The sequence below is a fragment of the Bos grunniens genome, chromosome 4, assembly GCF_055505025.1.
Source record: "Bos grunniens cultivar Pamir isolate PY7600 chromosome 4, Bosgru_T2T1.0, whole genome shotgun sequence".
Taxonomy (NCBI): Eukaryota; Metazoa; Chordata; class Mammalia; order Artiodactyla; family Bovidae; genus Bos; species Bos grunniens.
The window spans coordinates 86391269-86414540 of NC_141168.1; the positions used below are offsets into that span (position 1 = coordinate 86391269).

Here is a 23272-nt window from a genome sequence, read left to right on the forward strand (position 1 = left end):
GTCACCAGTAAGTCTTCCACCATTAAGTTCAGTTCAGTCACTCAGTTGTGTCTGACTGTTTGCAACCCTATGGACTGCAGCACGCCAGGCCTCCTTGTCCATCACCAACTCCCACAGTTTACTCAGAATCATGTTCATTGAGTCGGTGATGCCATCCAACTACCTCATCCTCTGTCATCCCTTTCTCCTCCTGCCTTCAATCTCTCCAACCATCAGGGTCTTTTCAAATGAGTCAGTTCTTCCCATCAGGTGGCCAAAGTATTGGAGTTTCAGATTCAACATCAGTCCTTCCAATGAATATTCAGGACTGATCTCCTTTAGAATGGACTGGTTGGATCTCCTTGCAGTCCAAGGGACTCTCAAGAGTCTTCAACACCAAACTTTAAAAGCATCAATTCTTTGGCACTCAGCTTTCTTCACAGTCCAACTCTCACATCCATACATGACTAAGGAAATACCATAGCTTTGACTAGACGGACCTTTGTTGGCAAAGTAATGTCTCTGCTTTTTAATATGCTAAGTTGGTCATAACTTTTCTTCCAAGGAGTAAGCATCTTTTAATTTCATGGCTGCAGTCACCACCTGCAGTGATTTTGGAGCACCAAAAAATAGTCAGCCACTGTTTCCACATCTACTTGCCACGAAGTGATGGGACCAGATGCCATGATCTTCGTTTTCTGAATGTTGAGCTTTAAGCCAACTTTTTCACTCTCCTCTTTCACTTTCATCAAGAGGCTGTTTAGGTCTTCCTCACTTTCTGCCATAAGGGTGGTGTCATCTGCATATCTGAGGTTATTGATATTTCTCCTGGCAATCTTGATTCCAGCTTGTGCTTCTTCCAGCCCAGCATGTCTCATGATGTACTCTGCATATAAGATAAATAAGCAGGGTGACTATACACAGCCTTGACGTACTCCTTTCCCTATTTGGAACCAGTCTGTTGTTCCATGTCCAGTTCTAACTGTTGCTTCCTGACCTGCATACAGATTTCTCAGGAGGCAGGTCAGGTGGTCTGGTATTCCCACCTCCTTCAGAATTTTCCACTTTGTTGTGATCCACACAGTCAAAGGCTTTGGCATAGTCAATAAGACAGAACTGGATGTTTTTCTGAAACTCTTGCTTTTTCAATGATCCAAAGGATGTTGGCAATTTGATTTCTGTTTCCTCTGCCTTTTGTAAATCCACTTGAATATCTGGAAGTTCACGGTTCATGTACTGTTGAAGCCTGGCTTGGAGAATTTTGAGCATTAGTTTACTAGCGTGTGAGATGAGTGCAATTGTACGGTAGTTTGAGCATTCTTTGGCATTGCCTTTCTTTGGGATTGGAATGAAAACTGACCTTTTCTAGTCCTGTGGCCACTGCTGAGTTTTCCAAATTTGCTGGCGTATTGAGTGCAGCACTTTCACAGCATCATCTTTTAGGATATGAAATAGCTCAACTGGAATTCCATCACCTCCACTAGCTTTGTTCGTAGTGATACTTCCTAATGCCCACTTGACTTCGCATTCCAGGATGTCTGGCTCTAGGTGAATGATCACACCATCGTCATTATCTGGGTCGTGAAGATCTTTTTTGTATAGTTCTTCTGTGTATTCTTGCCATGTCTTCTTAATATCTTCTGCTTCTGTTAGGTCCATACCATTTCTGTCCTTTATCGAGCCCATCTTTGCATGAAATGTTCCTTTGGTATCTCTAATTTTCTTGAAGAGATCTCTAGTCTTTCCCATTCTATCGTTTTCCTCTATTTCTTTGCATTGATCACTGAGGAAGGCTTTCTTATCTCTCCTTGCTATTCTTTGGAACTCTGAATTCAAATGGGTATATCTTTTCTTTTCTCCTTTGCTTTCTGCTTCTCTTCTTTTCACAGCTATTTGTAAGGCCTCCTCAGACAGCCATTTTGCTTTTTTGCATTTCTTTTCCATGGGGATGGTCTTGATCCCTGTCTCCTGTACAATGTCACGAACCTCCGTCCATAGTTCATCAAGCACTCTATCTATCAGATCTAGTCCCTTATATCTATTTCTCACTTCCACTGTATAATCATAAGCAATTTGATTTAGATCATACCTGAATGGTCTAGTGGTTTTCCCTACTTTCTTCAATTTAAGTCTGAATTTGGCAATAAGGAGTTCATGATCTGAGCCACAGTCAGCTCCTGGTCTTGTTTTTGTTGACTGTATAGAGCTTCTCCATCTTTGGCTGCAAAGAATATAATCAATCTGATTTCGGTGTTGACCATCTGGTGATGTCCATGTGTAGAGTCTTCTCTTGTGTTGTTGGAAGAGGGTGTTTGTTTCCATGAACAGTATGAAAAGGGCCATGCTCAGTAAATCTTTAATCCAATTTTCTCTTGATGGGTGGGGCTGTGTTCCCTCTCTGTTATTTACCTGGGGCCAAACTATTGTGAATTAACTGCAGAGTAGTAGAAACAGCAAGAGAACTAGAAGTGGAGCCTGAAGCCATGATTGAATTGTTGCATTATCAAGATCAAACTTTAACAAATGAGGAGTGGCTTCTTATGGCTAAGCAAAGCAAGTAGTTTCTTAAGATGAAATCTACTCCTGCTGAAGATACTGTGAAGATTGTTGAAATGACAATAAGGGATGTAAAATATGACATAAACTTAGTTGATAAGACAGCTGCAGGGCTTGAGGAAATTGACTCGTTTTGAAAGAAGTTCTCATGTGGGTAAAATGCTATGAACATCACTGTATGCTACAGAGAAATCTTTCTTCAAAGGATGAGTCCATGGATGTGGCAAACTTCATTGTTATTTTAAGATACTGCCACAGCCACCTCAACCTTCAGCAACCACTACCTCAATCAGTCAACACCACCAATATAGAGGCAAGACCCTTCTCTAGCATAAAGGATTACAACTTGCTGAAGACTCAGATGATGGTTAACATTTTTTAGCAGTAAAGTTATTTTTGAATTAGGGTATGCACATGCTGTTTTTCCTGACAGCTTATGATTACTATTTACCCTTGTCATTAAGCACTTCCTAAAAACCATTGTTTGGGGCCGCATGATGGGTCATTTTATAAGCATGTACTCTTTGTCCAATGCTGTACTGAGGACTATAGCAGCTATAAGAATACTGGAGAAAAAAAAAAAAAAAGAATACTGGAGAGTGCTATTTTTCTAAGAGTTAAACAAAGGGATTCTTTCATTTTATTACAATTTTATGAGTACTGTTGTTAACTCTAGTATTCAGAATTTTTAAAAAAATTCTTAGTTATAGAAATGTAAAGTATTTGCCAAAGGTCACAGAGCTGGTAAAGAGTAGAACAAGAATATGAACTTAGAAAATCTGACTCCAAAGCCTACCTTTGGAGTAGTTAAGCCTACTTAACTACTATATTATGCCACCTCCCACTTACCCCAAATGGACAGGAATGATTGATCGTATGCTCTATGCCAGATACTAGCACTGATTAATTACCTGCATTAATTTATCTAATTGCCAGTATTGCCTCATGATTGTCATCTTTTTACAGAGGAGAAAGCTGAAACCTAGAGAGAGTAGGTAATGTGCTTAAGATCACATAGGTAGAAAGTGGTGGTCTTGGGTCAGAGCCCAGGTCTCTGACTCTAGCCCTATACTTGACTGCTCTTCTCTACTAGAGCTTAAAACAAAATCTCACTGCCACATTCATTGTCATGAAGCTCCTCTTTTGTTTTTTTTTTTTTTTCTAAGAGTTTTATAGTTTGAGCTTTAATGTTCTGATCTACTTTGAGTTAATTTTTGCATGTTATGTGAGGCAAGTGTCTAACTTCACTATTTTGCATGTGGATATTCAGTTTCTACAGCCCCATTTCTTAAAAAGACTGACCTTTCTCCAATGGTCTTGTCACCCTTATTGAAAATCATTTGACGGTATATGTGAGAGTTTATTTCTGGGCTGTCTATTCTATTCCATTGGTCTATACTTGTGTCTTTATGCCAGTACCATGCTGTTTTGATTAGTTTATCTTTGTATTAAGTTTTGAAGTCTGGAAATATAAGACCAACTGTTTTTCAGGATTTTGGGGGGCTATTAGGGGCCCCTTGGGGCTTCTCTGGTGGCTCAGACAGTAAAGCGTCTGCCTACAATGCAGGAGACCAAGGTTTGATTCCTGGGTTGGGAAGATCCCCTGGAGAAGGAAATGACAACCCACTCCAGTACTCTTGCCTGGAAAATCTCATGGACAGAGGAGCCTGGTAGGCTATAGTCCATGGGGTTGCAAAGAGTCGGACACGACTGAGCGACTTCACTTCACTTCACTTCAAACTATGGTGGAGTGAAGATAATGAAGATAATGGTGACCTCCTTCAAAAGGTCCCATGCATGTACTGCTACACTCAGTGCCCCCAAACCTGTAGCAGGCCACTGCCGACACACGCCACCACCAAAGGCTCCTGCACACTCATGGGCAAGTCTGGGTCAGTCTCTTGTGGGGTCACTGCTCCTTTTTCCTGGGTCCTGGTGTGTACAAGGTTCTGTTTGTGCCCTCCAAGAGTCTGTTTTCCCAGTCCTGTGTACGTTCTGGCAGCTCTAGGGTGGGGTTAATGGTGACCTCTTCCAAGAGGACTTATGCCATACCCAAGTCTGCTGCACCCAAAGCCCCTGCCCCTGCAGCAGTCCACTGCTGACTCATACCTCTGCAGGAGACACTCAAACACAGTTCTGTCTCAGTCTCTGTGGGGTCTCTGGCTTCTGGTGCACACAAGGTTTGTTTGAGCCCTCTGAGTGTCCACAATTAAAATATTGTTAAAATTCCTCTGATACAGGTGAAAATCCATAATGATTCTGCTAGGTAGGTAGAATAGGGAAAAGGAATCCAAAATGGTGGTGGCTAAAAGACAAGGAAGATCCGAGGACCAGAGTGAAGACTTCAGGCAGAACAAACAGAACAAACAGCACTCCTGGCTAAGCCCAATTTGCATAGGGCAGGCCCAGGTGGAGGAAAAAACATATAAAAGGAGGAGCCAAAGCGCTTTCTCTCGGACTCTGTCTCCCGCATGCATGTGTGCGCTCTTTTCTCTCTCTCTCTCTCACTCTCCTGCTATTTTCTAAATAAAATGGAGCTGTAACACTGATTTGCCTAAGAGCTGTAACACGGTTTGTCCAAGACCCGAGAGCTGTGATGTGCCGAGGGCTTTAATGTCCGTTGCTCCAAATCTTTGTTGTGACGAGAAAAAGAACCGAGGAACATACACTTGCGTGACAATTCCAAATCCCTTTACAAGTAACCTGGTCCTATGGCCTGCTCATATTTGTAATCAAGTCTAAGTCTTATTCAATGGAAAACAAATCTCTTAAATAATGCCCTTTGATTTGGTCTTAATATATCAACCAAGAATATCTTGATTCAGGAAATTTAACTTTGGTCATATTTTCTTTTTAAAATTACAAATCAGTAATATTATAGGAAAACAAAAATTAGCAAGATGTGTTTGTATACCACAGTTACTTAAATAATAAATACTAATAGAGAAAATGCCAGAATCAAGTATAATTGCTAGGTTATTTTCAAGAGCTCATCAAATTAAGATGATTATAGTACTGTTTTAAGGCATAAATTTAGCATTCTTAATGAATATGCAAGCCTTAAATGGTAACAGTTATTACTTTAGATATAAATTTTTATGGCCTCATTTATTTTCTAAACAATGAAAAATTTCTATCTTTGTAAAGGATCTCTTTCTGTGTGCCTCTTTTTCTCTCAGTTTGAAAAATAAGAGATTTTTGCTGTAGCAAAAGCAAAGACTAATAATTAAATCAGATAACATTTAAGGAATTTCATTTTTCAATTTATTCAACTGAATTTCTTTCAGTTTCTTCTCTTTATGTATTCTTGAAAAGAAAATGTGTGTTTGAATTGACAAAAAGAAGATAGAAATAACATAAAACTCCTCATCACCTCTTTCTGACATTATGAGTCTTGCCCTGGAATAGAAGACTATCATGCATATGGTGGTTCTTTGAGTTTGTATGGCTTTTGGTATAACACCTTGGTAGTAACTTTTCTTAGGCAAAGGACCCACTCTAACAATTCTTGCCCAGAAAAGAACTGAAAGAACAAATGGAGGTATCAAGGTGTTATCAAAAAAGAAAGACTACAGGGCACTTATTGCCAGAAAAATTTCTGTAACAGAAAACTTGATCTTTAATGCTCCACTCCTTCCCACTTACATCTTATTTTTCCATGTTCCATTTCTGTCTAGGACTGGAAAATAGAGCAGGAAAGGGTGGTTTTTCCAACTACTAATCAGCTCAAGTAGTTAATTTTTCCTTGTGAAATGTACTTTAAAGTGATGATATAGAAAGATTTTTTAAAATTTTATTGGAGTATAATTGTTTTACTATATTGTGTTAGATTCTACTGTACAGCAAAGTGGTTCTGCAATATCTATACATACATTCTCTCTATTATGTATTTCCTTTCCATTTAGGTTACCACAGAACATTGAACAGAGTTCCCTGTGCTAAATAGTAGGTTCTCATATCTATTTTATACATACTATCAGTCTTCCAGTTCATCAAACCTCACATCTTTTTCCTTTGGCTTCTTTCCTGGGTGAGACATTTTGACCAACATAGTTATTTTCTATGTATAATATGTTTTTTAGTCCAAATGTGTAAGTTTCAATTCTGATTATTTATGAACATTAGGGAACTTTTTAAATGATAAGCAAGGAAAAATAAAAGCATCTTGTGAGATACCCCATAACACAGGCCACATCCCTCATTAATCCCAACACCAAGATTAAGTAAACAGAACTGCATTATACACGTTTATAATTTAAACAATATTTTTAAGGCAAAGTAGAGCTACACCAAATCAAATATTAACATATCAAGTAAAAAGCAAATTAATATGAACATATTTAACAGGACAAATGTTTCTTCACAAATATAGTTATCCCTGAGTTATAAGTAATCTTATTATTGACAATAACTTTTACATTATTTAGTACCTGGAGTGCTCTGTACTGATTTTTGCATCTTTCTTACATATTTTCTTGTACATATTTAAAAATGTAAAATATCCTCTTTTGTATTCAATTATATATATAAATCCATAGTCTAGTATATTTCAAAATTATATATATATATATATATATATATCTCCTTTCCTATAATAAAACCACATTTATCTATGTTACAAAAATAATCATTTGAAAACTGAAAAATATTTTTTAATTGTATTAACATTTTTAAATGCCATTTATATATGAAGTTGCTCAATTTAAAATAAGAGACACTGATGTATAGAACAGTCTTTTGGACTCTGTGGGAGAGGGAGAGGGTGGGATGATTTGGGAGAATGGCATTGAAACATGTATAATATCATATATGAAATGAGTCACCAGTCTAGGTTCGATGTATGATACTGGATGCTTGGGGCTGGTGCACTGGGACGACCCAGAGGAATGGTATGGGGAGGGAGGAGGGAGGAGGGTTCAGGATGGGGAACACATGTATACCTGTGGTGGATTCATTTTGATATATGGCAAAACCAGTACAATATTATAAAGTTAAAAAATAAAATTAAATTAAAAAAAATTTTTTTAAATAAATAAAATACCAAGATATTGGTAATATTAGATAGGATACCACCTACTTGGTGTAGTTTCAGAATGGCTCCACTGAGCATGCGTATTAGCTATTGATAAATGAAAATGGAACTTGTGTACTAGTTCTATTTCTAAAGAAAGAACAGAGGACACTTTGTGAACACCTCTCTCTTCCTGGCTTGAAAATAGGCTTTCACTTAAATTATCTAATTTAAACTTCATAATGACTCTACCCTAATACACTGAAATAATTATCCACATTTTTCAGATTAGGAAACTAATAATATTTAGAGAGACCAGATAATTTCCTTGTGGTAATATTTATTATAGCTCTTGATTTGTTATTTATATGCTAATGTTCCAGCAAACCTATCTATCTCACAAAGATGCATATATAGGATAAGCTAAAATAAATTTATATTAAGTGAGGTTGAGGTAGAATAGAACAAAATGAAGTTACATATTCCAGAGTTAGGATACAACTTTATCTAAGCCTTCTAACAGACAAGATTTAAAACATAGTCATTTATATGTCATATACTACCTACAAGTTAAAAATTAGCAGTTGCTCAGAAAAAGCACATCTAATCAGAGACTTGAGAGAAATTACCTTATTTTTGTAATTTCCTGACATGATCACTGTCAACGGGGGATTTTCACAAAACCATTTCTTATAATTCATGTAGTCTAACAATATTATACTGTTCAAGAGAAAAAATGAATATGTCAGCAGCAATCTATTAACTGATGTAGAAAGGAGAGGCTTTTCCTTTAGGAGAATCCTAGATACACACTGAAAATAATGTTTCTGAAAACTATTTATTACCATGGGCAATGGTCACAATAAAATGTTAAAAGTGAGAAATATATTTCAAAATAAAATGTTAAAGTGAAAGAAAATAAAATGTATATTCTCCTACATTCATCATATTTAAGGTTCCCTATAAATTATTTTCCAGATCTAACATAAATGTCTCTAATTAGCTCCTATTAGAAACACAAATAATATCATTAAATAAATAATTAAATCACACTTGTGTCTATCTGCAGCCATCAAGGGCTAAGTAACATTTGAATAGTATAACATATTATCAAAATATATTAAGGTAAGATAATCATGCTTAACAATTCTCTTTCAACTATGTCTTCTGTACTTTTTATTTCACCAAGAGAATGAGTTAGTAATTAACCTATTGTTAGAAGAGCTAAATCCCAATTTACCCACGACCTTAAACTGCACAAAAGCACATTCCTTCTTTAATGCATGCGTGTGTATGTAAAAATAGAAACTGAAGTGTCATAGGGAACATACCCTTCTTCTATTCATTGCCACTTGCCTGACAGGTCAAGTAGCTTCAGGCCAAAATAATTCATTTCAGGTCACCAGGCTAACAATTTCCAGTTTACAGTTCTCTAGTAAAACGAATTCTAACACATACCAGAAAATAGAAAACTGCCTTCAAAACATTTTGGAAACCTTCAAAGAATAAACCAGGCTTTTCATTAGTGCTGTAAAATTTAATGACACTTCCACTTATAATTGGCTTTTTAAAAATTTATTTTATGATTACATTATCTGACATCTATGTCTTTCTCAACTTAACTTTTATCCCTTTATCACAACTCATTAGGCAGGGAAGCAAGGAGATACGAAACATAAGTTAAATGGTTTTATTGTTGGCCCTTTTGGCAAAAAAAAAAAAGACAACTCTACTCCCTAGAGAATTATCTAGACTCTAAAGGCCAGTAGGAATTCTTTAGTTGTTTTCTATTTTATAATATACTTAATATTTCCTACTGTCCTTAAAAATTATTCCTTGAACAAATACTATAGGACTTCAGCATCCTAATATAGTCAAGGTAGAAAAGTTGGAGAACAGGAAAAGTACAAAGGAAAACAATTACCAATGCTAAAATTTGATGTATGTCATTTTTTTTCCAGCAGGTAAAAACACATTTTTTTAAAATTTATCTTATACTATCCATTTTTTTAGCATTTTCTCAACTTTAGCAATCTATTTTGCAAAACAGATCTTCAGTTCAGTTCAGTCACTCAGTCGTGTCTGACTCTTTGCGACCCCATGAATCGCAGCACGCCAGGCCTCCCTGTCCATCACCAACTCCCGGAGTTCACTCAGACTCACATCCATGGAGTCGGTGATGCCATCCAGCCATCTCATCCTCTGTCGTCCCCTTCTCCTCCTGCCCCCAATCCCTCCCAGCATCAGAGTCTTTTTCAATGAGTCATCTCTTCACATGAGGTGGCCAAAGTACTGGAGTTTCAGCTTTAGCATCATTCCTTCCAAAGAAATCCCAGGGCTGATCTCCTTTAGAATGGACTGGTTGGATCTCCTTGCAGTCCAGGGGACTCTAAAGTCTTCTCCAACACCACAGTTCAAAAGCATCAATTCTTCGGTGCTCAGCCTTCTTCACAGTCCAACTCTCACATCCATACATGACTACTGGAAAAACCATAGCCTTGACTAGACAGACCTTTGTTGGCAAAGTAATGTCTCTGCTTTTGAATATGCTGTCTAGCTTGGCCATAATTTTCCTTCCAAGGAGTAAGCATCTTTTAATTTCATGGCTGCAGTCACTATCTGCAGTGATTTTGGAGCCCCCAAAAATAAAGTCTGACACTGTTTCCACTGTTTCCCCATCTATTTCCCATGAAGTGATGGGACCAGATGCCATGATCTTCATTTTCTGAATGTTGAGCTTTAAGCCAACTTTTTCACTCTCCTCTTTCACTTTCATCAAGAGGCTTTTTAGTTCCTCTTCACTTTCTGCCGTAAGGATGGTGTCATCTGCATATCTGAGATTCTTGATACTTCTCCCAACAATCTTGATTCCAGCTTGTGCTTCTTCCAGCCCAGCATTTCTCATGATGTACTCTGCATATAAGTTAAATAAAAAGGGTGACAATATACAGCTTTGACATACTCCTTTTCCTATTTGGAACCAGTCTGTTGTTCCATGTCCAGTTCTGACTGTTGCTTCCTGATGTGCATATAGGTTTTTCAAGAGGCAATACAGATCTTAGTAGCTAAATATTTCATTATATGGATGTATTGTCATTTATTGAAGTAACTTTGAGGTTATTTCCACTTTTTGCTATTAAAAATAAAGCTACAGTGGGCACCCTTGTGAACATATCTTTATGCATAACCGAATTTTCTCATAAATTCCAATAATTTTAATATTTAAGTCAAAGTATAAGACATTTTTAAAATTTGACTTCCAAAGGCAATTTATATAGTTCTATCATTTTCTACTCTATATAGCAGTATGACAATGCCCTTTTCCAAGAAGTCTACCAAATAATATATTTTTCTTTAATTTTGCCAATTTCACTGGTAAATATTACTTCTTATAAGGTCATCTTCAGAAGGTGAAAATCTGAAAGAATTAATCTCCACAACAAGAAGCACTAAAAAAAAGAATTTCTATAGGCTAAAGGACAATGATATCAGATAGAAACTTGGTTTTACAAGAAGGAATGAACACCAGAAAAAAATAACATTGCTCAGTAAATATTAGGAACCATTGAAATTATTATTCCCATACTTAATGCAAATTTCTGTTGTCACCTTAAAGACATCTAGCCATTTAAAGTAATTTTAAAAATAGATTTTTAAAATATTTAGAAGTACATGACAATTAAAAATATATTGTTATAAATTTCTTATATTTTTCTTTAATAGAATTAGTGCTGTTTAAAGGATTGGTAATAGAATTTTTAATGCATGCTGTAATAAATTACATATGCATATTTTATTATCTAAAGAAAAACCCCGAAGTACAAAAAGGAACAACTACAATGTAACAAGATCAGATAATGCAGAATATTAAAAATACATTTATATACTGCCAAGAAAAGACAAAAGAAAAGCACTGGATGACAACAAATGGTTAATTTTAAAAAATCAAATAATGATATGAAATTCAAGCATGTCAATAACTACATTAAATTTTACAAATTAAACAATCCTTGAAACACAGACTGTAAAGCTGGATTTTAAAAAGCAAGACTCAACCATGAAAAATAAATAATTTTTAACATAAAAGAATGATAAATTTTAAAGTTAAGATATTTTTCACTATGCAAGCATTGATCATAAGAAACCTGTTATAGCTATACTAACGTCTACCAAAAAGACTTGAAGATGAACAGCATACCAGGAAATTAAAAAGTATGTCCAATTAGATGATAATAAAAGTAAACAAAATAAAATTTATGGAACTCAGCTAATTCATTTTTAAATAAAATTTATAGGTTTCTTCTCCAATTTTTAAAATTGTGGTAAAATATACATAACATAAAATATACCACCTTAATTATTTCAACTATACAGTTCAGTGTCATTAAATATATTCGTGATGTATAACCACCACCACTATACACCTCTGTAACTCTTTTCATCTTGTAAACTGAAACACTCTACCCTTCAACAATAACTCCCCCTTTTCCCATCTGCCCCACCTCTGGCAACCACGAATTTACTTTGTCTCTGTGATTCTGACTACTCACATAAGCGGAATCATACTGTGTTTGTCTTTTTGTGACTAGCTTATTTTACTTAGCATAATGTCCTTAAGATTCATCTATTAATATATTCTCTTGCCTGGAAAATCCCATGGACGGAGGAGCCTGGTGGGCTGCAGTCTATGGGGTCGTGAAGAGTCGGACACGACTAAGCGACTTCACTTTCTCTTTTCACTTTCATGCATTGGAGAAGGCAATGGCACCCCACTCCAGTACTCTTGCCTGGAGAATCCCATGGACGGAGGAGCCTCGTAGGCTGCAGTCCATGGGATCACTGAGAGTCGGACACAACTGAGAGACTTCTCTTTCGCTTTTCACTTTCATGCATTGGAGAAGGAAATGGCAACCCACTCCAGTGTTCTTGCTTGGAGAATCCCAGGGGCGGGGTAGCCTGGTGGGCTGTCGTCTATGGGGTCGCACAGAGTCAGACACGACTGAAGCGACTTAGCAGCAACAGCAGCAGCATATGTCAGAATTGTCTTTCTTTCTAAGCCTAAATAATATTTCATAGTATACATAAACCACATTTAAGTTATCCATTCATCCAGCAATGGATATTGGGATTGCATCCATGTTATAATTATTGTGGATAATTTTGCTATGAATATGAAAGTAAAAACATTTCTTTGAGTTCTGGTTTTTAGTTCTTTGTGTTTGTTTTGCTTTCTCTTACCTAATGGCTCTAGCCAGAACTTCAGGTACTACACTGACTGGAAGTGACAAAAGCAGGCATCCTTGCTTTGCTCCTGATCTTAAAGGGCAAGTTTCAGAGAATGACATTCACTGTTGGTTTTAATTATTGCTTTCATTATGTTTAGGTAGTCTCTGCCTATTCCTTGTTTGTTGAGTGTTTTTATCGTGAAAGGGTGGGTGTTGAATTTTGTCACTTTTTTTAATCAATTTGAATGATCATGTAGGTTTCTTTACTTTCATTTTGTTGGCTTTATCACATTGATCAATTTTCATATATTTAATAATCCTTGCATTCCAACAATAAATTCTACTTGGTCATTTTATAAAATTCTTTAATAAACTGTTGAATTTTGTTTGATAGCATTTCATTGAAGATTTTTGCATTAATGTCCATAAAGGATATTGGTCTCTACTTTTCTTGTAGTGCCTCTGTCCAACTTTGATACAAGTTAATGTTCTTCAGTAAATCTCCAGTTTGAAATATGTTTTGATTTAAGTAATGCAGTGGGATATTTGTAGTCATTAGAAAAATAAGGTTGACCTTTCTTTCCAGCCAAGATGGAGTAACAGAAACCAGATCTACCCTACCTGAAACAGCTTAAAAATTAGGCAAATACATGAAACAAAGGCTTTCAAAACATCATACATTAGGTAATGAAGACAATGAAATGCGCCTTATGATTGTTCCAGCTTACTGCCAGTTGTAAATCTGCATGTAGCAACTCAAAGAGAAAAAAACCCAGGCAGTGCCTGGCAATATCCCTAATGGGAGACAGAGCTGAGTGTCAAAGGAAGCTACAGTCTCCAAACCAGAATAATAGAGGAGAGAAAAATACACTCAGAGAGAACCCCAGAGATGTGCAGATAATCCATCTAATATTCGTTAAACTACTGTTCAGCACATGAGTGTGAGAAAACTACCCATGTCTGTGAGGAGGAGCAGGGAATCATCTGAAAGGATTACAGGAAATAGTACTTGGAGCTCCCACAAGGCTGGGAATAATTCCCGTTCCCAAGAACCAGATAGAAAACCTCACAATGCACAGAACATGTAATGCTAACAAGCGTCTTGCTTCTGCAATGTGGAAAAAATTAATTCCAGACTTTTAAAGCAAGACCCTATGTTAAGGATACTTGAAGAAACACTGGATACCTTTGTTCAAGAAAAGACAAGAGAGATAGAAGAACCTAACTGAACTTCTAAAAATGAAAACTTAAATGTCTGAGATAAAAATACACTAAAAAAGCAGATTAGGTCTTGAAGAAGAAATGCCACATGAACTTAAAAATAAAGTTATCTGAAATGAAACCCAGAAGAAACAAGACAGAAAGAGAGAAAGATAATAATGAAGGGACTGTAAAATAACATTAAGCAATTAAAATATGTATAAGTAGAATCCCCAGAGTGGAGGACTGAATAGCTATTTTAAGAAATAATGGCCAAAACTTTTCCAAATATGATAAAAACTATAAACACACAGGTGCAAGAATCATAGCAAATAAAAAGCATGACAAACATGAATATAATTACACAAAAGAGTAAATAAAGTGGAAGTGTTAGTCACTCAGTCATGTCAGACTCTCTGCAACCTCATAGACTGTAGCCTGCCAGGCTCCTCTGTCCATGGAATTTTCCAGGCAAGAATATTGGAGTGGGTAGCCATCCTGTTCTACAGGGGATCTTCCAGACCCAGGGAACAAGCCCAGGTCTCTTGTATTGCAGGCAGATTCTTTACCATCTGAGCCACTAGGGAAGCCCATGCAAAAGCATATCATTATCAAATTGTTTCAAATCAGCAATAAAGACAGTATCTTAAAAGGAGCCAGAGAAGCAGCCATAAAGAAAAAAAATAACTATGACAGATATCTCATTAAAAAAAAAAAAAATGAAGACGATGTTAAAGCAACATCTTTAAAGAACTAAAAGGGATGAACGTCAACTTATAATTCTTAAACCAGTGTAAATATATTTAATAAAGTTAAAATACACACTTGTTCAGACATACAAAACTTGAAAGAATTCATCCGCAACAGACATGAATCATAAGAAATATTAAAGGTCCTAAAGCAAAATAATATTAAAAATACACATTTTTAAAACTTGAGTCAAACAAAGCCTAAAGCAAGACCCCAAGAGATCAACCTGTTTAGAAGTAACTGTAGTCCAGAATAAAGCCCAAGAATATTTTTAGAAATACAAAAGCACCCCAAAGGTAAATTAAGCAAGCCTGGCATCCAATGAAAAATCATGAGCCAAGCAAGAAAGGAGGAAAACACAACCAATAATAGAAAGAATAACACAAAATATTCCAAAAGGTGGTATAGTGTGAAATATATTGACAACTGTTTTAGAAAATTCTTTGGCAGCTTCTTAAAGACCAAAAAAAGGCTTGAACCAAATGTTCACAGCTGCTTCATCAGTAATAACCCAAACTGGAAATAATCCAAATGTCTATCACCAGATGAACAGATAAACTGTGGTATATCCATACATTGGAACACTACTCATCAATAAAAAGGAATGCATACTGATGCAGACATCAACATTTCAGAATGTTAAAATAAACATGAGAGAAAAGGTCAGACCAAAAAAAAAACGTTTATACTCTATGATTGAATTTACATGAAGTCCTGGAAAATGTACATGAATCTGTAGTGAACGAAAGCAGTTCAGTGGTTGCTGGCAGATATTGACTAGAGAAAGGTATAGGAGGATAACAAAGTGAAATAAGGCAATTTTTCAGTGAATGATAGGTTCAGTTTCTCAACTGTAGTAATATTTTCACAGGAAGACATATATATTACATCCTACCAAATAGTATACTTCGATATAGTTATACTTCAATAAAGCTATTAAAAACCAAAAGAAGGTCCATAGGTACTAACTAATATGAGAAAATGTTTATTATAAATCAATTTTTTATAGTCTGGGAAACTATGTATTTTATCATCCTAACTTAGTACAAAACAATAGATACATATACATATTTGTATAGACCTAGAAGATACCTGGCTGAGAAGGCAATGGCACCCCACTCCAGTACTCCTGCCTGGAAAATCCCATGGACAGAGGAGCCTGGTGGGCTGCAGTCCATAGGGTAGCTAAGAGTCAGACACAACTGAGCGACTTCACTTTCACTTTTCCCTTTCATGCATTGGAGAAGGAAATGGCAACCCACTCCAGTGTTCTTGCCTGGAGAATCCCAGGGATGGCAGAGCCTGGTGGGCTGCTGTCTATGGGGTCGCACAGAGTCGGACACGACTGAAGCGACTCAGCAGCCGCAGCAGCAGCAGCAGACACCTGGAAATAAAGGTTTATGCTCACAGCAGGGCACACAAAGGAAGTAAAGTAGGTTTCAGGAATCGTAGTGGACTTTTTGCTTTATATACATCACATTTTTATAACCAGGAAGCTATTCATTTGACATTTAATTTACATAAATAAATTGCCTTAGAGAAATTAGAACTGTCTTATAAATGTTTTAACTCATTCTGAGGCAGGAAGCAGATGGGCCCATCAGGGAATAGCAATTGGAGATTCATTCCCTATGGCCTGAAACTCCAAAACGAGAAAAGCAGTATAATTGAGGGAGGAGGCTGGGCCCTGCCCAGACCACATATTTCTTATTCTCCAAGTCAAGAGACTTCCCCAACCACACATACATGAAAAAGGCTCCTTGGAGACCAAAGGGGATTTATGTCAAGGGATATTCCCTACTCAGATACCTTTTCGCTAAAATCCATCTTGACTAAGAGCTGTGTGTGCACACGTTGGAGGATCCTGAGATATACCAAATATGGACTGTGAACCAGGCAAATCAAAATGATTGGCCAAAGGAAACCCAGAAGAAATGCCCCATAAAAGTAATTCCAACTGTCATGAGGATGCAACTCAGTGCCTCTCTCTCTCCCTGAGTCTGCCCATGTATCTATTCACACACACTATACTTTTTTTTTTCCTCCTAATAAATACTTGCTTCACTACTTTCCATCTTTGTGGAAATTCTTTTCTGCAAAGCTGAAGGGCCAGGGCCCTTGTCACCGACCACAGGTCTAGTGGCTAGGATCTGATGTTCTCACCACAAGACCTAATCCCAATCTCCAGCTAGGAACCAAAGCCCCGCTCCAAGTCACTGCAGACTGAAGTGACCCAAGATCAATTCTTTCTCATTTCTCATTTGAATAAGTAATAAGGGATATAAGTAATAAGCGCAATAACCTTTTGCTAAGGTTATTGCTTAATTTTTGTAATTAGTGTTGCCATCTTGGTTATACTCTGTCCCTTAGATTGAAGAAATCTTCTGAGCATGATGAAAGTAAAACCAAAAATAAAAATATCATAAACTAAACCTGCCTAGAAATATAGCTTTTCATTTCAACTAGTAGTAAATTAAAATCCTGGTTAAATATTTAGACCCTGGTATACATACAGATGGATTCTTTGTGTGATACATGAGCAGAACAAAATAGTTAAAATAGCTAAAACAGCTAAAGTGGCAAATTTAAGACTCAGAAATCTGGCTGCCTCTAGGGTATAATTGCATTTCTTTCCAGGGAACCTCACACCTTGAATTAATGAGAACATTTGGATATTGTTTTCTTTCTTTTTTTTTTTTTTACCTTTATCTCTATTTGATATATAACAGACCAAAAAAGAAGGAACTGCAAAAAGCAATTCTATAACTTTTTACCAAAAACAATCATACTGATCTTTTTATATACAGGTCAATTTAAGGACACACCAGATTCTTTATGTATCAAATTAGCCAATATTTCAAAAGGCTTAGAGCCTAACAATATTATGTAATTCTTATAAATTAATAATGAGTTTTAAGTGCCACAACACCTATAAGTAATAAAAGAAACCTATGATTTCTGCCTAGACAGGCTGTTAAAGAAATGGTTTTTCATTTAGAATAACTTTGCAAAGTAGTCAACTGCCAACTTAACCAATGGGTTGTAACAAATAGGTTTTGTTTTAAAAGTTCATTTGCAAATCTTACTGTTTGAAAATTAGAATACATTACTTTCTTTGCTTAAAAAGAATCCTAGCTTTAACACTAGTCAGGCCACTAAAGCCTACTTGGTGTGCATGCGTGCTAAGTCGCTTCAGTTCTGTCTGACTCTTTGTGACCCTATGAACTACAGCCTGCCAGGCTCCTCTGTCCATGGGATTCCCAGGCAAGAATACTGGAAGGGGTTGTCATTCCTTCCTCCAGCGAAGCTTTGCAACCCAGGGATCAAACCGAAGTCTCTTAAGTCTCCTGCACTGACAAACAGGTTCTTTACCACTGGGAAGAACCAAGTGGGAAGCCCCAAGCCTACTTGGTACCTAATTTAATATGTATATATCATATTCTACAAGTACTAAAGAGATGCACCATTTTAAATATTCATTTTCATAAATAAATACATGACAGTTTTAACTTGGAACTTGAAAAATGTACCATACCCTGCTAAAGTTGTAGTTAGAACTTCCCACTTCCTAAGTCTTCCTCTCCCTAATACTAAGTAGAATCAGTCTACAAAAGTATGAAATGTTTTTATCTTGTTAACTGCCTTTATCCCCCAATAGAATATAAGCTCTAGGAGAGCAGAAAGCATACCAAAGAGACAGTTGTCAGCAACAACAACAAAAAAGGTAAGGACAAGGGGTAACTGGATCAATATTATGATTAAAAATTTGAGTAGGAAATGATGATACAAGATATATGTGCTGTGCTGTGCTTAGTCAACTCAGCTGTGTCCAACTCTTCGTGACCCCATGGACTGTAGCCTGCCAGGCTCCTCTGTCCATGGGGATTCTCCAGGGAAGAATATTGGAGTGGGTTGCCATGCCCTCCTCCAAGGGATCTTCCCAACCCAAGGATCAAACCCAGGTCTCCCTCTCCTGCATTACAGGCTGATTCTTTACCAATTGAGCCACCAGGGAAGTCCAAGAATACTGGATTAGGTACCCTATCCCTTCTCCAAGGAATCTTCCCAACCCGGGAATCGAACCAGGGTTTCCTGCATTGCAGGCAGATTCTTTAACAACTGAGCTACCAAGGAAGCTCACAAAAGATACACAGTACATAACAATTAAAAACTCCAGGAACAAGAAGCTATACAGGATCCATAGTTCAATTATAAGATAATGGCTTCAAATAAGATTCAGTGAGTTTTAGGAAAAAAACAGAATGTATCCAATACAGAAACAAAAATAATTAACAAGCTGAAATATAACAAGGAAACAGTAATGAACACATATATGTGTTCTCTCCACAAGAAAATAAAAGGGGTTATCAGAAATTCCAGGAGATAAAAACAGTCTAAGATGACTGCTTTCAGCATATCATGCAAACTAAAATGTAGCAGGGTTTTCAGCAATGAGTAGAATTCAAAAAGAAAGAATACATTTCAACTTGGTATTAGACATACAGATCTATCTTTGGAATTCAGAAGACACGATATAAATTTGGCAAATTGATTTTCTCTTCCCTGAACAAAATTTGCACAATCATAAGCAAATCTTTGCAAGTTGTCAACTTTTAGAATTAAACCTATAGACAAAACATCATGTTTAAAAAATAAAAACAATCTGCTTTAACAGTGTAGGCATAAGGACATATCTGACAGAAGTTAGTAAATAGGAATGGGGAAATTAGGAGGTCAAAATAACAGGAAGACTAATCATATATATATACATATATATATATAAATCTATATATAAACCACATGGTAATCACAAACCAAAAATCTATAATAGATAACACATTACCAAAGAGAGAATGGAATCCAAACATAACAAGATAGTCATCCAATCACAAAGGAAGTAAACAAAAGTTGTCAAGCAAAATACATCAGAGAAACACAAACACCATATGATTTCACTTATATGTAGAATCTAAAGAACAAAGAAACGAACAAATACCACAAGACAGAAACAGAGTTCTAGATGCAGGGAACAAACAGCTGGTTGCCAGATGGGGGAGGAAAGAAATAGGTGAGGGAGATTGAGAGGTATAAACTGCAAATTGCAAAATAGATGAGTCACAGGCATGAAACGTACAGAGTGGGAAATGCAATCAGTAACTAAATGACATCTTTAGATGCTGACATACTGTAACTAGACATAATGTAGTGATAAGTTTGAAATATACAGAAATAACAAATCACCGGGTTATGTAATAGGAACTAACATAGGTGCAGATAAACTGTACTTCAAAAAAAACCAAATTCATAGAAAAAGACATCAGATTTGTGGTTACCAGAGGACAAGGGTGGGAGAGAGGGACCTGGATGAAGGCAGTCAAAACATACAAACTCCTAATTATAAATCAATACACAGCATATAACATACAATATGATAAATATAATCAACACTGCTGCAAGTTATATATGAAAGTTGTTAAGAGAATGAATCCTTAGAGTTCTCCTCACAAGGAAAATAGTTTTTTCTATGTCTTTAATTTTGTATCTATATTCCATAATGGATGGACATTCACTAAACCTAGGGTGACAATTACCTTATAATATATATAGTGCAAATCATTTTGTTGTATACCTTAAACTTGGTGCTATATATCAAAATTACATCAACAAAATTGGAAGAAAAATGTAATTGAAAATATTTTTGAAAGAACAGGAGCCACTAATAGTCATTATAAAACGTACAGAACCAAGAGATACAGCCTATATTTCAAAGAATAATAAATATGGGTGTGTCTGTATATATGTGTGAGTATATATAAATATACATATATATATGTGTGTGTGTGTGTGTGTGTATATATATATATATATATATATATTCCTGCATGCATGCTCAGTCATGTACAACTCTTTGCAACCCTACAGACCATAGCTGGCCAGGCTTCCCTATCCATGGGATTTCCCAGGCCAGAATATGGGAGTAGGTTGCCATTTCTGACTCCAAGGCATTTTCCTAACCCAGGGATCAAACTTGAGTCTCCTGTGTCTCTTGCATTGGCAGGTGGATGCTTTAACAATGAGCCACTGAGGAAGCCCACATACATATAAACAGAGAGAGAGAGAGAGAGAGAGCTATATGTCATAAAGAAAGAAACTAGATAATGATGGAATAACTACATTGGGGAGTTGGCAGGTACAAAATGATAGAAGTGAACTAATTCCTTTCTACATCATAGAAAAGAAATAATCATTTCTAGAATTGATAAATCAAGAAAGGGCAGTATAAACAGTGTCAAGATACTATAGTTTCCCAAAACAAGGAAACAACTGTAAGAAGTTGCCCTGCTTGGCATTTGATATTTCTGTGCCATTTAATTTTTTAACCATTTGCTTTAAATATTTTCATGAAAATTTTATTTGATAAAGGGAAGATATACTCAATAACATGTGCAGCAGGCTCAGTATGAGTTCTGTGCAGGACTGTATGAGCCAAACTGTCATTTGCAATTCTAGTACTTCAGGCGTGAAGAATCACAGATGCAGGGAGAGTAAAAGCTCTGGTTCTCTGTCCAGTCATACCCAGTCCCCACTGATGAACTGAGCACCTTTTTAAAGTATTTACCCATCAATTATGGTATAGACACCTCATCAAACTTTAAAGCCAAAAGCACTGAAGATCAGCCTCACCCAGTCCCTGCCATAAAAGCATTCTCCCTGGTTAACTATTTCCCCATCAGTGTAATCTGAGCAGTTCTATAGGGACTTTCAACTATTAATATAAACATCAGACTTGCTTCTGAGATGAAATGAGTATGTAGTTGTCTAGTTTTTCTACAACTACTCTACTTTTGGCCTTCACAAATATTTTTTTAAAACTATATATTGTTAGATAACCAGATATATGAAAGAAGAAAAAAGAGTAAAGGATAATGTGTTGACATATTAGATAACATGTCTGGGGACTTTATGGTGAAGGACAAAGGAAGTTAATAAGCACTTGGTCATGGAGGATCTGGAAAGAAAGGAAATAATGGGCGAAAACCCTGAAGAAAGAAGATGTCTGGTGGGCTTAGTAAGGCTGGAATAGAGTGCTGGTGAGGGGCTGGATTGTGAAAGATAATTCAGGGGGCAGTGTGACTAGAGAGGGACATATAGATCATATGGAGTCTTGTTGGGCAAGTTAAGACTTAAGGATTTTCTCCAACAGAAGGAGAAACACTGGAGATTTCTGAGCATAAGACTGACACAATGCGTTGGCCACTGGTTTGACATCTGAAAATGTACAAAAGCAGAAGTAAGGAGACAAGAGATGATGAGAAGTGGACAGATTAGGGTTATACTTTGAAGGTAGAGATGATAGGAGAAAAAGAGAAGCTTCAAGTATTAAACCAAGGTTTTCAGAATAAAAACTGGAAGAATGGAGTTGTCACTTACTAAGATATGGAAGACTCGAGGAGGAAGAGGTCCTGGGGGGGCATGTCAGGAGTTCAGAAATACTACTAGATATTTCTTTCTAGATAAAAAGAGATCATATCTATATTTTCACCATAGTAAAAATCTGATTGAATTCAAATATTCTCCACTTCAGGTAAGTGGAAATATGACCATTTTGAGATTTCTAATGTTACTAAAAGCATCCCAAATCCGTATTGCAGGAAAATGGACCTGGAACACAGCAATTAAGCATGCAAATGAGCAGCTCATTTCTTTTGGTCCTGGGAAAATATCATTAATCAAATTTATGAATGCAATGAAATCATTTCTTCCATGTTTATTAAAAGTCATTATGAAAATGTTATCTCTGGGTTCAGCTGACAGTTTTCAACTTAATGTGGCTTTTAATCAATGGCAACAAAATCAATTATGTCACCACTGGACACCTCAAGGAAGGTAAATTACTACCAGTCAAAAGTTGTTTTCCTTTAGATTTATATCCCCACAGATGTATTAAAAAAAAAAAAAAGGAAACTAGAACCATAAAAAAATAGTAGAATCATGTTTTCTATAGGATAACACTGTGTAATGGAAAGGACCCTTATTCAGGAGAAAAAAGGCAGTCCGAGTTCCATGGTCTGCTACCCACCAGCAGGGTAACCTTTAAAACTTCACCCGATTTTATTGAGCTGCAGATTCTCCTTCTTTTGAATGCCTTCTTAACGTTTTACAATACAATATAAATGTAAAATGGTATTAATCATAAATTACATGTAAATTACCTACTCATTTATTTACTCATTCAAGTATCATTACTTGCTTAGTGCCAATCAGATATTTTAATATCATCTTGACTGTGTAAATAATATTTTTTTAACTTTTTATTTTATATTAGCATACAGCCAATTAGCAACATTGTAATAGTTTAAGGTGGACAGCAAAGGGACTCGCCATACATCTACATGTATCCATTCTCCCCCAAACTCCTTGAAGTGAGCATCTTCATTTGCTTGGAAAACATACAGGTATGTATTCAAGGCAGGTGAAGGATGGATAAGAAGATGAATGGGCAGATAGATGAATTAATCAATTGATAGTGTACATGAAACTACTTCATAAG

General features: G+C 36.3%; 1 protein-coding gene across 50 annotated transcripts in view; it reads right to left on the minus strand.

Moving 5' to 3' along the window:
- LOC147374462 (uncharacterized) overlaps positions 1 to 23272 on the minus strand; it is a 441112-nt gene that overhangs the window by 277257 nt on the left and 140583 nt on the right. For 4 of the 50 annotated variants that reach the window (XM_086397202.1, XM_086397200.1, XM_086397201.1 and 1 more), the window contains one exon: positions 8176 to 8266. The exons of the other annotated variants lie outside the window; for them this stretch is intronic. In XM_086397202.1, coding sequence (XP_086253328.1) covers positions 8176 to 8247 — 72 coding nt within the window. In that variant the 5' untranslated portion in view covers positions 8248 to 8266. The remainder of the gene's footprint in view (positions 1 to 8175; positions 8267 to 23272) is intronic. 50 annotated transcript variants of the gene reach the window in all.